General features: G+C 39.4%; 1 protein-coding gene across 1 annotated transcript in view; it reads right to left on the bottom strand.

The window, feature by feature from the left end:
* The window catches only part of CNTNAP2 (contactin associated protein-like 2), a 1,033,702-nt gene extending 1,020,611 nt beyond the window's left edge, over positions 1–13,091 (bottom strand). The window contains exon 1 of the mRNA XM_017822277.1: positions 12,220–13,091. Coding sequence (XP_017677766.1) covers positions 12,220–12,316 — 97 coding nt within the window. The 5' untranslated portion in view covers positions 12,317–13,091. The remainder of the gene's footprint in view (positions 1–12,219) is intronic.
* Positions 13,092–13,744: the final 653 nt, after the last annotated feature.

Genomic DNA, 13,744 nt, shown 5'->3' with positions numbered 1-13,744 from the left:
AGATTTTTAAACGCAGATTGGACGTGCCACTGAGTGCCATGATCTAGTAAATGGACTGGATTTGGACCAAGGGTTGGACTCGATGATCTCGGAGGTCTTTTCCAACCCAATCGATTCTATGATTCTATGATTCTATGAAACCAACAACCATCTTCCTCTAAGGCTCTTTAAGGCCATGTTATCTGCTGCTGCATAGCCTTCCTAGAGGGTAGATTGAGATTTGATATAAGGAAGAAAATTTTTATGAGGAGAACAGAAAAGACACTGGAACAGGTTACCCAGAGAAGCTGTGGGTGCCCCATCAGACAGGACTCTGAGCAATCTGATTAAGTGAAAGATGTCCCTACCCATGGCAGAGGATTTGGATCAGGTAAATTTTAAAGGTCCCTTCCAACCCAACGCATTCTATAGCCCATTGATTCTATGATGTATAAAACAGATGAAGGTAATAACACAAGCTACCATATCCTAATACATATATGCACGTAATATTTTATTGTATAAGTCAGAATTAAAACTTCTAATACAGCTAAATTTAGGGTCATTAACATCAACAATAAAGTGAACATATGCTTCTATTATATTATCATTTAATAATGAGAATTACAGCTGAATAGTCATTTGTAGCCTTTTACCTAAGTTCCAATATGTGTTTTTCTACGGTTGTCCCATTTCAACCAAGAATTTAATAAAACATTTATCATGATCAAAGATTTATTCAGGAATTATTTGATGTCTTCACAGGCTTACTTTAAAGCACTTGTTTAAAGGCTTAGTTGAATACAGATATCTACCCTTCCAGACCAAACCATTCTATAATCCCCCTAGAAAAGCTGGTGCAGTATGGGCTGCAGAACAGTGACGTAAATTAAAAACTGGCTGAACAACCAGGTCCAGAAAGCTGCACAAAGTGTAGTTGGAGCAGTGTGCCCTTGGGGGTTAGTACTGGGTCCAGTCTCATTCAATATCTTTGTAAAGGATCTGGATGATGTGCACCCTCAGCAAGTTTGCTGAAGGCACAAAACTGTGGGGACTGGCTGATACGCCAGAGGGTTATGCTGTCATCCAGAGAGGTCTCAACAGGATGGAGAAAGGGTCTGACAGCAACCTGTCAGACAATGGGCACACACTGAAACATGGGAGGTTCCTTCTGAACATCAGGGAAAGCTTTTTCATTGTGAGACTGGCCGAACACTGGCACAGGTTACTCAAAGGTTGTAGAGTATCTCCTTGTAGAGGAGATAGAATCAGGGAGCTTGTGGAATATCTGGAGCCCTCTGGACATGGTCCTGGGCAGCCTGCTCTAGTTAACTCTAGTAAGGCAAGATAACCTCCCTTACAATCTCTACGATTCTGTGATCCTGTAAATCAGTTTAAAAAAAAAAGAGAAAAATTATAAGCAAAAGGATACAAGGCTTAATTTATCTATGCACAACAAACATAAGGTTTATTCAAAAATAAAAGAAAAAAAAAACAGGTTTGGCTGTTGGTTTTTGTGGTTTAGGGTTTTTTTAAGAAGTGAGAGAGGAGATGAGGAGCAAAAGGAGCCATACCAGAAGACTCCTACATACAGTGTTAGGAAAACAAACAAGACTGCATAGTCAGATCCCAGAGTGGCAACAAAACCATTTACATTCTAATAAAAACTTAGGAAGATGTTAAACAGAAGACAACAAGGCTAGACAGTTTCAAGGAGCAGACCAAGCTGTATCTGAGGTCTCTGACTATTATTATTACTGATTTTCGATAGCCCTTGGAACACCAAGGAAATTCCATAGGACTGAAAGAAACTGTGGTGTGCAAATACTGAAGAGAATGACCTGCACTATTACAAGCCACTCCCACTAACATTGCTGCTAAACTAATATTGCTGCTAGACAAAATAATAGAACCTTATTAATAAAAATTTAAATAAGGTAAATGCAATTACTGCAAATCAACATGGGTTTATAAAAAGTAGATCTTGTCAACTATCCTGATCTTCTGAAGGTGGGTTTTTTTTCTGAGAATACAAATTTGGATCACAAGAAATTTGCATATATTTGCATTTATGTCTTTTTCTGCATACATTGTAATAGTATGCATTTTGAATTCTGAAGACAGTTGACTGACAGTGTAAACTATTTTAACAATTATTCAGAATTAGTATAAATGTGACACTAAATACCTTAAAATGTAACCTTTACAAAAGAAATGAGTGGTTTCTAGTGAGAACTAGTAGAAGTCTGATTTTGAGCCCTTCATTACTTATCATCATTATCATATGAACTGCAGAAAAATATACAGTCTATGAAACTGAAGATGACTTGAAGTTTACACATGTCATAAGCCTGGGACATCTTGGTCAGGTGGTAAAAGGAAACATTAGGTATTTCAATGTGCCCATGTGTCAAGTCATAAACTTAGGGTAAGGAACATAGTTCCAGACTGAGACATTCAATGTCAGGAGGAAATGCATCAAAACCTTGACCGCTACATTACTCAACAAAGGAGGACAAAATAAACTGTACCCCTCTGATAAATTAGACAGGGCATCTGATGACAACTGACATGAACAAGTCTGATGTACTCAGCAACATTTTTTCAAGTTTTCACTGCCAGTTGCATCTCCCCCATCTCTGAAGCCCCTGAATATCAAGGCAGGGATCGGGAGAATGAAGTCCCACCCATTGTAGGAGCAGATCAGATTCAAGACCATCTGAGGAATCTGGAAAAAACCCATGGAAACCCAAGATGCATGCCATGGTCCTGAGCGAACTGGCAGATATAGTTGCTAAGCTGCTCTCTATCACTTCTGAAAAGTCATGACAGTCAAGCAAAATTCCCAGTGTCTGGAAAAGGAGAAATATTGTTCCCAATATGAAAATATGTAAAAATTAATATCCTGAGAACTACCAACCAGTCAGCCTCACCTCTGTCTCTAGGAAGTTCATGAAACAGTTTCTCCTAGAAGCTATGTCAAAGAATGCAAATGACAGGGAGGTTTATTAGAGAAAGCACATGTGGCTTCATGAAGGGCAAAAGGACTAATCTGCTGGCCTTCTACAAAGGACTGACTGCACTGGTGGATAAGGCAAGAGTTATTGCTGTACCCTACCTGGACTTCTATTAGGCCATTGACACAGTTCCACAAAACACCCTTGTCTCTAAATTGGAGAAATGGGTTTGATGCATTAACTGTTAGATGGAAAAGGATTGGCTGGATAGCCATGCCCAATCAATCAATGGCTCAAAGTCCAAATGAAGATCAGTAATGAGTGGTGCCTCTCAGGGGTATTGGGACAAGTACTGTTAAATATCTTCAGTAATGACACAGACAGTGGGGTTGAGTGAACCCTTAGCAAGTTTGTGGATGACACCAAGCTGAGTGGTGCAGTCGATGGCCTGAGGGATGGGACACCACCCAGAGAAAGTGGACAGGTTGGAGGAGTCGCCCCTTGTGAACCTCATGAAGTTCAACAAAGCCAAGTGTAAGGTTCTGCACCTCGGTTGGGGCAATCCCTGGTAGCAATACAGACTGGGTGATGAATGAATTGAATGCAGAAAAGGGCTGGGGGATATAGGCAGATGAAAAATTACATGTGAGCTGGCAATTTGCACCTTCAGCCCAGAAAGCCAGTAATATCCTGGGCTCCATAAAAAGAAGCATGGCCAGTAGGTCAAAGGATATGATTTTACCTCTCTACTCTCCTCTCCTGAGACCCTACATAGAGTACTTGTTCAGCTCTAGGGAACCCAGCAGATGAAAGACATTGACTTGTGGGAGCAGGTTGAGATGAGGGTCATGGAAACGGGCAGAAGGCTTCTCCCTTTCATAAAGAAAGTCTCAGAGAGGTCAGGTTGTTTATCCTAGAAAGGAGAAGGCTCCAGGCAGATCTCATAGAAGCTTTTCTATACTTAAAAGGGGACTAAAAGAAAGATAAAGAATGACTTTTTACTAGGGCATGCACTGATAGTATGGAAGGAACATTTTTAAACTAAAGAGGGTAGATTTAGATTACACAAAAGGAAGGAATTCTGGAACAGACTGCCCAGAGAAACTGTGGATGTCCCATCTATGGAAGTGTTCAGAGCCAAGTTGGACAGAGCATTAAGGAACCTGTTCTAATGGAAGGTGTCCCTGCTTATAGAGGTGGAGTTGGACTAGATGATCTTTAAAGGTCCCTTCCAACCCAAAACATTCTGTGGTTTGTTGATTCAATGCTGTGTAAAGCAGATAAAAGTAGTGACACAATCTATTATATCACCATGGCTGGGTTTAATGATCCTTTTGGGCCTCATAAGTTATGAAGATGTAGGTTTGGGACCATAATTCACTCACAGCATTCCTTTGACACAATTTTTTTTCATATGTATAAAATATATACTCTGCACTGACCTAAAGTCTAAAATTACATTTTATGAATAATCACAAACAGAGTTAATAAAAGTATTCATTATAATTATATTCTCATAATTGTTTTTGGAAAAATATAAATCCTAACTTAATAATATCTGATTATCTGATTTAACAGGCCAGGGTTATGGCACAGCAATTAAGCAGTGAAGGAATTTCAATTGAGTTATTACCTGTGTACCTAGCTTTCACAAATGGATGAATTAATCAGGAATCAATGAAGACAATCGCCCTTACTTTCAGGCTCAGCAAATTACTCGATAGGGTGATGAATCGATGAAAATCCAAGAGAACTAGTGGATTCAGTTTATTGCTGGAGGGAAGGGTGGAGAGAGGGCAGAGAAAGAGAGTAAGATGATTAATAAAAAGATAAAGTAGATATGTGGAAATGGCAAATATATTAAGAGCAGAAGCAAGGGTGTGTGGTCTGTTGGTGTCTGTTTTTTGGAAGAAGGTTGGAACTGTAATGGATACCTTCTCTTATCTACAGGGAATTCTGCTATCATTTCTAACAGTTTGGCTGTACCAGGGAAGAATCAGGTAGGACATTCATCATACAACTGACAGTATGCCCAGTAGCATAATTTTTTTGGATTTAAACCAAAGGAAAAAACACTAGAGAGTAAAGCTTGCTGAAGCTTGGGAGCATGTAGTCATAGAGAGTCTGTCCTGTACAGACTATGCTTCTGACTCCATTTCTCACAGAAGCTCACTCCTTTCCTAATGCAATGTGAATACTGTGGACAGGGCAAGTTGCTCCCTCTGACTCCATTCCCCAGCAGAAAGAAAACAGGTTACTGTTATTGTATGAGAGACAACTTCTGTTCAGCACATTCCCTCCACCTTTTTTTTTCCTGTAGTCCAGGACAATGGAGGGATGCCATTAGTTTTAATTTTTGTGTTTTAAAATTATTTTCCTTATTTTCATTTTTTCTCATCTTTTTTGAGGTATTTGAATTTTTATCTCTATTCAGGGAAAAGAATATGTACAAACCCTTCCTATGTTTCACTGACAACCTGGGCAGAGTCAAGAGATCTTAGGAAGGCATCTGTATCTGAAACCTGGGTCAACAGGGTGTAAATTTAAGTTTTTTGTTTTCTTGTTTGTTGGTTTGGTTTTAAATATGACAAGCTTTTCCCCAACCATAGTATTGCTACTATTAACATAAATGTAACTGTGAGTAAAAGCACATCCTAATTTAACTGCATTTCAAACAGTGTTTCAAGAACTTTACACTCAGAGCCAGTAGGCAAAGGATTCCCTTATTGAAAAGACCCCAATTTGAGATTCCCTTGCCTACTATGTTGTATCCCATTGCATTAGGCTCATTCATTTAAGCTTCCATTCATTATGGAAGTAATTCTGCCTTTTCTTCTTTGGCAAACCTTCCATCACAAACTTTCTGCTACCCCTTTTGGAAATGGACCCTCGCAGTCTCCTCAGTTCATCTGCTGATCTTCTGTATTACTATCCTCTAAATTCCAGGCTTTCACTGGGTTCATAATAAATACCAGTTTAAGTATACAAGATGATTAAGCAATCATTAAGAGACCTAGTTATCAACATCTAGGTGAGTAAAAAACCCCAGACAGTGGCACCTCTCTAGATTTGATGCGAAAAAATTCTTATAGACAGATAATTCCTACATTGTAAAAACAGAAAATAGAAATGTAGCGTGCATATTGCTGATTTCCCAGAGCTAAGAGTAGAAAATATTAAGTGATGTAGCAGTTTTACAAAATAAAACAGCATGTTTATGTCCTATTTAGATAGTCATTAAATTACTACAAGAAAATGTTACTTTCCCTTTAAGCTGAGACAAAATATTCACAGACAAATACTAAATGTTCATTCTAAAATATCACATTTGTTTGTGGGATGGAAAATCCTTTGGCTAAAACTGTTCAAATTCTCCCTAGCTACTAGAAATTATTCTTAGCTGCTTATTTTATTTACACATTTAAGGTTGTAACCCAACTTGAGCTTTTACCGATACAAATGCAAAAACTGGCAACAGAGTTTCTAGATATGCTGAAGTTGATTTTAGCCACTGATTTATGTAAAACACATTTTCTGGAGTGCATACACAGCTGAAAATAAAATATTTGATAAATATTTTAAAGGGTGATAAATATTAACATCAAATTATGAACCATAAGTGTAAACAAGTCTTTCAGTCCCCCAGTGGGCTTAGCAGGACCGCCTGCCTAAGATAAGTGTCTGAAAGAACCATCTCTCCACCATGAGACTGTAAAGCCAAAAAATCTCTAGACTTTTTTAGGTAGAGGAAAGAGGTAAATGTGAATGTCAATATCCTTTTCTGCTCTGAATTATCAGTTGTTCAGGCTTAAAGACGAAATCAGAAAAGGCTGGCTACTACAACAGTGAATGAACATTGAGACAATTTCTTAGGCAGGAAAAGTCTCAGCTTTGTAAAGCTGCTTTTAAAATTGCAGAGCTATTAAAACCAAGAGCCGAAGTTCTTCATAAATGTTAAACATCGGACTTGAAAACATTTTTATTGTATCTATGATGTGTTCAAAGTTGGAACGGCAAACATCTCAAAGGAATTGATTACTGATTACTGTAATTTTTTACAGCATCAAATTTAGAGATTTAACATGTTCTGCAATTGGCCGGTGGTCTCAGATTATCTACCTATGCAGTGCCAGCGAAGCAGCTGAATAAATGAAATGCAATACAGATAAAATCAATGTTAGTTCAAAGGCTGAAGTCTGAAGAACCTTTTAATCATTTCTAGTATCTCATACCAATGGACTGAATCATGAACTTCTCACTGACAAAAAACTTAACCACAATGCTCCTAAAATCCATGGCACAACTTCTATTTCCTTCAGTGGGAGAAGACTCAAGCTACTGGACTACTCTCTTTGTCCCACAGGTCTTTCTGATCTTTTAAAGAAAGATTCCATCTTGATGTGGATTTTGGAAATAATGCAATAATTTTAAATTTCTTCTTTAATATTTTCAAGACTAAAAAAAATTATGAAGTCACTCATTATTTTATTTGATGAAGAAGACTGATGTTGCTTCTCTAACATTTTCTAACTGAAGTGATTGAAACAATTTGCGAGTCCATATACTTTCGTAAGACCAAGTATGACGGGTACTTAGGAAAAAGACATTGGTAGGGGCAAACCTCAAGATTTAACTAGTTATCTTATGTTTGACCTATGAGCCAAATCACTCAAAGTGTGGTGGTTTGGGCTAGGCCTTCCTTGGTGACCAGTTTGTAACCAAGGAAGGGTCCAGATTTACCCAGTATTCCCTACGATTTTTATGTAAGCCAGATTATAAGAAGAGAGGAGGAGAGGCCTTCGCTCTCTCTTTCCTTCCGGCGGCTTGGAGGTGCAGGTTCCCTGCTGTTGAGTCTGCCGTGTTGGGGAGCGAGGCCTGGTTAGGCCTTGTCGACCTTGGGAGACAGAGGTTGCCGGCGATCGTTCCAGAGCGACTCTCCGTTGTCCCAGGGGAGTAGTGAGCTATTTTTTCTTTGCTAACTTTTTAGTTGTTAGATATCGGGTCTTGGGATATCTATATATTTTATTTTAGTTTTGTTCCCTTTCCTTTTCCCCTTTCCTTTCCCTTGTGAAATTGTATATAAGTGTAAATATATTTATATATCTCACTTTGGTTGTCTCTCTCTCGTTTCGGGTTTTTCTTAGTTTTTTTCTCCCTCTTCTCCCTGAGGTTGGGGGGGGGGGACTTCTGGTGGTAAGGTTTGGAGACTTGGCAGGGAGCCAGCTTCAAACCATATCACAAAGCTAGATCTTCTGCATAAAAAAGAAAAAGAAAACTCCCATAGTTTGTACATAGTTTGTTATTGTCCAAAACATTAAAAGTATTACAGTCTTAAAAAGTCTAAAATATTGCAATAAATACTAAACATTGAACATGAGATCTGATGCTTTGTAATATTTAGAGATCCAAGCTGAAATTCCCAAGGAACATCTACAGGAAAATCTACTGTCTGTCATAGGTACACAGTAATGTTACTTATTCAAGAAGATGTACAGTTTAATGTCTGACTAATACATTATATATAAAGAATTTCCTGTCACAGCTGCATCAACTGAAATAGGCTTTCAAATGTGTTAAAAATGCCTGAGAAAAAAAAAGAGAGAAAATAAAAAAATACTTCTCATCTCCTTGCAAGAGAAGCAGCCAATGTTCAGAAACAAGTTTTCAATTCATAGCCTTTAACTTCACTTTCAAACTTTCTTGCAGACTGAACCACTTACTGAAGCACTCTTTGTGTTTTACACCATATTATTGCAAGAGGTAAAAGAGAATGCATATTTTTGCTTTTATATATCTTAATGATTTACTATACCTGCCCCTCCATTTGATTTCTGCATCAATTCTTGTAAAATGGGTTCAAACTTCAACTTCAGCAGTTGTATGGGACCTACTGCAAAAGTATGAAAAGTATCAGAACTAGAAGTTTTGATAGTTCTGTACTGATCACGTTTGCATTGCACAAAAATGTACACGACTAAAAAAATAAAAAGAAAATCCAAACAAAACCAAACCAACCAACCATAAAAAACCACAAACAAAACGAAACAAAAACAAAATCAAAAACCTAGCTGTGAAAAATAATTACTTTTTAAGTGAATTGCTTTCACACAGAAGCAGATGATCCTAAAATGAATACTTTTAACATTCTCATTAAGTAACAAGTTTGCTGCTTTGTGTGTTTTCGTTTTTTTGTACAAATACAAATGAAAGTTAGTCTACCCATATTCATATTCTTATCATTCCATCTTAGTCATGTAAAAGACTATAAAGAACTAAATCTGTATTTTCCATGTTACTTTTTATCTTGTGATGACCTCTCCTGGTTGAGCTGTTCATTAGCCTTGACTCCAAAAGTTGAGTGTTTTCATCCCTCTATCCTTATTACAAAAAAAATTGCAGGAATATGAAGAATTTATTGCCAAGGTATGAAAACCTGACCACAAATAGAATTTACAGTAAGATCTGAGCATTAGTGTGTGTGATACTGTATCACAGTGTATGTTTATTGTACTACAAGATGGGCTTTCAACACCTACTTCATCCTGAGATAGAACTGAATGAGATTAAAAGCTTTCAACACAATCACTTCTGAATCAGTATTACTGAGACACCATTCTAATGACAGAGATAGACTTACTTGCTTTGCAAAGTAAACAAACAGTTGAGATGCAGTATATTCACATAAATGACATCCAATTCTATTCTTTCTGAAAACTGTATTTTTTCTACACCAGCACTAGCAGACTATAGGAAAATACTGAATAGCAAGATCATACATAGGGATTTGTAATTCACTGTACAACATAACCCTTGCATATTTCCTAAAAAATACTGTAAAGAATAATCTTGCTGTTCTTAATTATTTCAAAGTCAAAACATAAAGTAAAAATGGAGGATAAAATGAAATTCTGGTTGGAAATAAGTTTTACATCAAAGTTGCATTTCGCACAGGTTTTAATTCTGTCAGAAGTATTCCCAATATGATGTTCAAAATCAACTGATAAGGAATTAAAAAAAAAAAAAAAGAGAGAGAGAGATAAAAAGCTAAGTGCAGTATCTTGGCAACAGAAAACAAAACTCTCCAATGCTATTCACAATCAGTTGTATTCAAAGTTACAAACAACCCCAGAAAATATAGCACATTGACAAAATACAACACAATGATGAGTTTCTATAGCAAAGCATGCAACAGAATAATCAGTGAAGTGGTGCACCAAACTACTGTGACACAGCACTTGAGTTCCCACTGTAGTACCCCTTCCCAAGCACCAGTAAGCCTTTACAAGAATTTTCAGCATGTACTGCAATGTGAACAATCCTTTTGTAATTTTAAGGCTGACGTGTACTTCTAGCTATATTTCTGTTTCCAGTAAACAAATCTAGCTCCATTTCACTTTCAGAAGTGAGTCAGAAATGAAATGCTACTTAATACATAAGAAGCATAGTGTATAAGCTCTTGGGAGGTGAATTAATATACAGAAATCTTTGAATATCTGTCAAGATGGGAATGTATATGAGTAAATTGTAATTAAGTTTGTATTAATATCACTGTAATCGGAAATTCCAGGAATAAAGGATATATACAACCATTAACTGCTCAACTAACTAATTTCAAAAGTTAAAGATTTACTTGTTGGGCAATCAGATAACCCATTGTATGTCATTTTCAACTTAAACTACAGCCATTACTTACTGAATGACAAAAACAAACAAAAAAGCTCAGAAACCATATTAATAGCAGGGAACTTGGTTTTCCAAGAACAAATTTCTGGCAATCTAAATCATAAATCTTTGTCCCCAGACATTCCTATTATGCAGAGCCTGAGACGTGACCACGAAGAAATAATATTCTTAAGAAAAATTAGATAGTTGATCAAAACTAAGCAGTAAACCTCAGGATCAATATTTCTCCTAAACCAAAGGTAAGAAAATAACTGAACATCCTATAGCCTCTGAGACCTACATGCAATGTAGACATTGCTCTGCATTTTCTGTTGACACACAAACAAACAAAGTGTAAGCAAATCCTGGAACAATAACATTGTTTTATTTTTTAATAGATATCAGATCATAACAGATAGAAACCCACTGAGAAAGTATAGCAGTTCTCCAGTTCCCTAATCATTGCATTGTTCAGTCCTGCCCCCAAGGAAACAAACAAACAAATAAATAAATAAAGTGATCTACACAGATCTCTATGCGGTATATACATTACATTCTATGACAATTCCCTGCTTGGTCAGTAGAATCAATGTCCATTCACATATACACAATACCAACACATCTATCTGTAACATCTCAGGACACTTCTTTCCTCTATGAACAGCCGAGTGAGCCAGCAGAAGCGTCTATTTCTGACTTTTCTATAAAAATACACTGTTTCATTTCAGTGTGCATTTCAAAAACACTTTGGAAATGGCAAATGTTTTACATGGTCTAAAGAGAAACAACTAAACACTTAACACTGACATCTACCTGTAAATGTTTTGCTCGGAACTACAGCTCAGTGCACTGTTAAAGATTTGATCTAATACCCATTGAAATCAATGAATATGCTGTCATTTTTACATTGATAGAAGAATTGGATCCTGTATAGGGTTTTGCAATTCTCTGGTCTGAAAGTTCAGCATTTCAGCAGATGCTTGATCATTTCTCTACTATTACTGCCTCCCTAGGAGGCAGCTGGTCTTCTCTAAAATACATTTGCTCATTTTATTATGGGCAGCCAAACTTCACTCTCAAGAAAAGCTGTCCTGTCTCAGTTCCCTCTCATCAACTCACAAACATTCTTTCCTCTTCAAATGAGACAGAATTTTCTCTTGCTGCTCCTCGATAAAACACTAGTTATGGAAACTGCTCACATCTTCTCTTTTATCTCCCAAAACTGTGGAAGGGAAGTACTTCCAAATGCAAATTGCATACCTTCTGAGAAAGGTGGGAAAAAACAAACCAAACCATAAGCCAAACAAAAACTGCCCCCAAACTTTGAACAGCTGCTGATTCCTTTCCCCCTCTGACTCCATTGCAGAACCAAGACTATATCACAGAGCAAGTCTTTCAACTTTCCACACCAGCTACCAGTGAAATCATCTACACCAAGGAAGATCTGATGGAGAGCACTGCAAACAGCATCAAACCTCAGTGCACACAGAAAAGAATACAAAGAAAAATCAAACACGATATTCATCAGCAAAGAAAAAAATCAACCTCAGAGTTGTGGGAATTTCCCTCCAGTTTATTGCAGAACTGAAATTGTGCATGTTTCTTAGCAAAGGTTACTTACGAGATGCAGGCAGAGCAGTCCTGGCTCTGCAGCTAATGCTGCTGAAAATCCAGAGGAAGAGAGCTGCCCTGCAGCCAGCTCGGGTAACCACAACCATCCTTCACTTCCTGGCTCCCTGTACTCCAAATGCCAGCCGCAGAAGACCTGCTTTTCTCCACTTTGGCCCTTTCTCTCTCTCTCCTTCTCCTTCTCGGAGGAGGTGGCAAGAAGGTAAAGGGGGCAGGGCTTTACCTTGGGGTAGAAGCCAAACCCCCTCTTCACCTGCTATCTTTGGGTTTGCAGCAGCGCGATCAGTCCCGGTACTTTTCTTTCCCTTATTTCTCTGTGTTTGTGTCTGTCCCTCCTTCTCAGAGGAAGGGGCGAAAAAAGAAGCAGCAGAAAAAAGCCACGAAGTATGAAATAAGGAGGATTGTAGAAGAGAAAAATTAAAAAACAAAAACAAAAACAAAAACAAAAACAAAACAAAACAAAAACAATCCCCCAAAAGACGTGTGGGGTGGGAGGGGAAAGGGAGATGGAGATGAAAGGAAGGAAGAAAGGCAAAAATAGCAGTTGGTGCCGCTAATGCTGCTGTTGATGCTACCGCTGCAGCTGAGCCCTTCTTCCTGTACAGAGCAGCGCTGCTGAGAGAAGCTTGCAATAACCTCCCAGCTCAGATATATATACACAGTGTACACGCACACATAGCCGGGGAGCCAAACACACACTCACACAGGAGCAGGCAGAGGGAGGGAGGGAGAGAAAGACACTCCCGCAGCACAGAAGCAAGCTCAGAGCCTCTCTCCTCATGTATTCATCATCTTCCAGCAGGAGGAACCTGCCTGCCATCAGCAGCAGCAACCTCCCTCCTCCTCCTCCAAATAAAAAAAAAAAAAAAAGGCAGAAGAAGGGAAAATCCTCTCCCCAGCGCTCCCCTCCCCTTCTCCCCGCTTCCTCCAGCTCCTCCCTCTTCCTCTGCGCCCCTTGGGCCTCCAGGACCACAGTCGTCCTCCCTTGCCTGCTTCAGAGCCAAAGCTGGGGGACGGCGGCGGGGATCGGGGACGGGGTTGGGGCGGAGCGGGGCGGGGGCCAGGGCCGGGGCCAGTGCGGGGATGGGGATCGGGGCCGGAGCGGAGCCAGGTGCAGTGGGGCCGGTGCCGGTGTCAGTGGATGCGGAGGCGCGGCGCCCCTGCGCGCCCCCGCGGCCGCTCCTGCCTCCCTCCGCACCGCTCCCCCGCACACCGCCGGGGTAGCGGCTCCCCGAGCTCCAGCCTGCCGGGATCCGAGCCAGGCAGCCAGCAGGCAAGTCCTCCGAGCGGTCCTAGTTCTGGGTTGGGGGGGTGAGCACCATCCCGCCCGCAGAGAGCTGGGGCTGCAGGAGCCGCTAATGCAGATGTTGCCTTTCGGTAATTAATTCTCACTCCGAGAGCAAGCCAGGAAGCAAGCTGCATTAAAGTATCACTACGGTTTTCACCTACAAGAGATGACTGAGACAACCTGGCCATATCCCAGCCGTATGGTTTAGGGATTTCAAGAATCTGACTGG

The sequence above is a fragment of the Lepidothrix coronata genome, unplaced genomic scaffold, assembly GCF_001604755.1.
Source record: "Lepidothrix coronata isolate B3197 unplaced genomic scaffold, Lepidothrix_coronata-1.0 Scaffold3, whole genome shotgun sequence".
Taxonomy (NCBI): Eukaryota; Metazoa; Chordata; class Aves; order Passeriformes; family Pipridae; genus Lepidothrix; species Lepidothrix coronata.
Note: the sequence above shows the minus strand (reverse complement) of the source record. Positions and strands in the feature narration are given on the sequence as shown.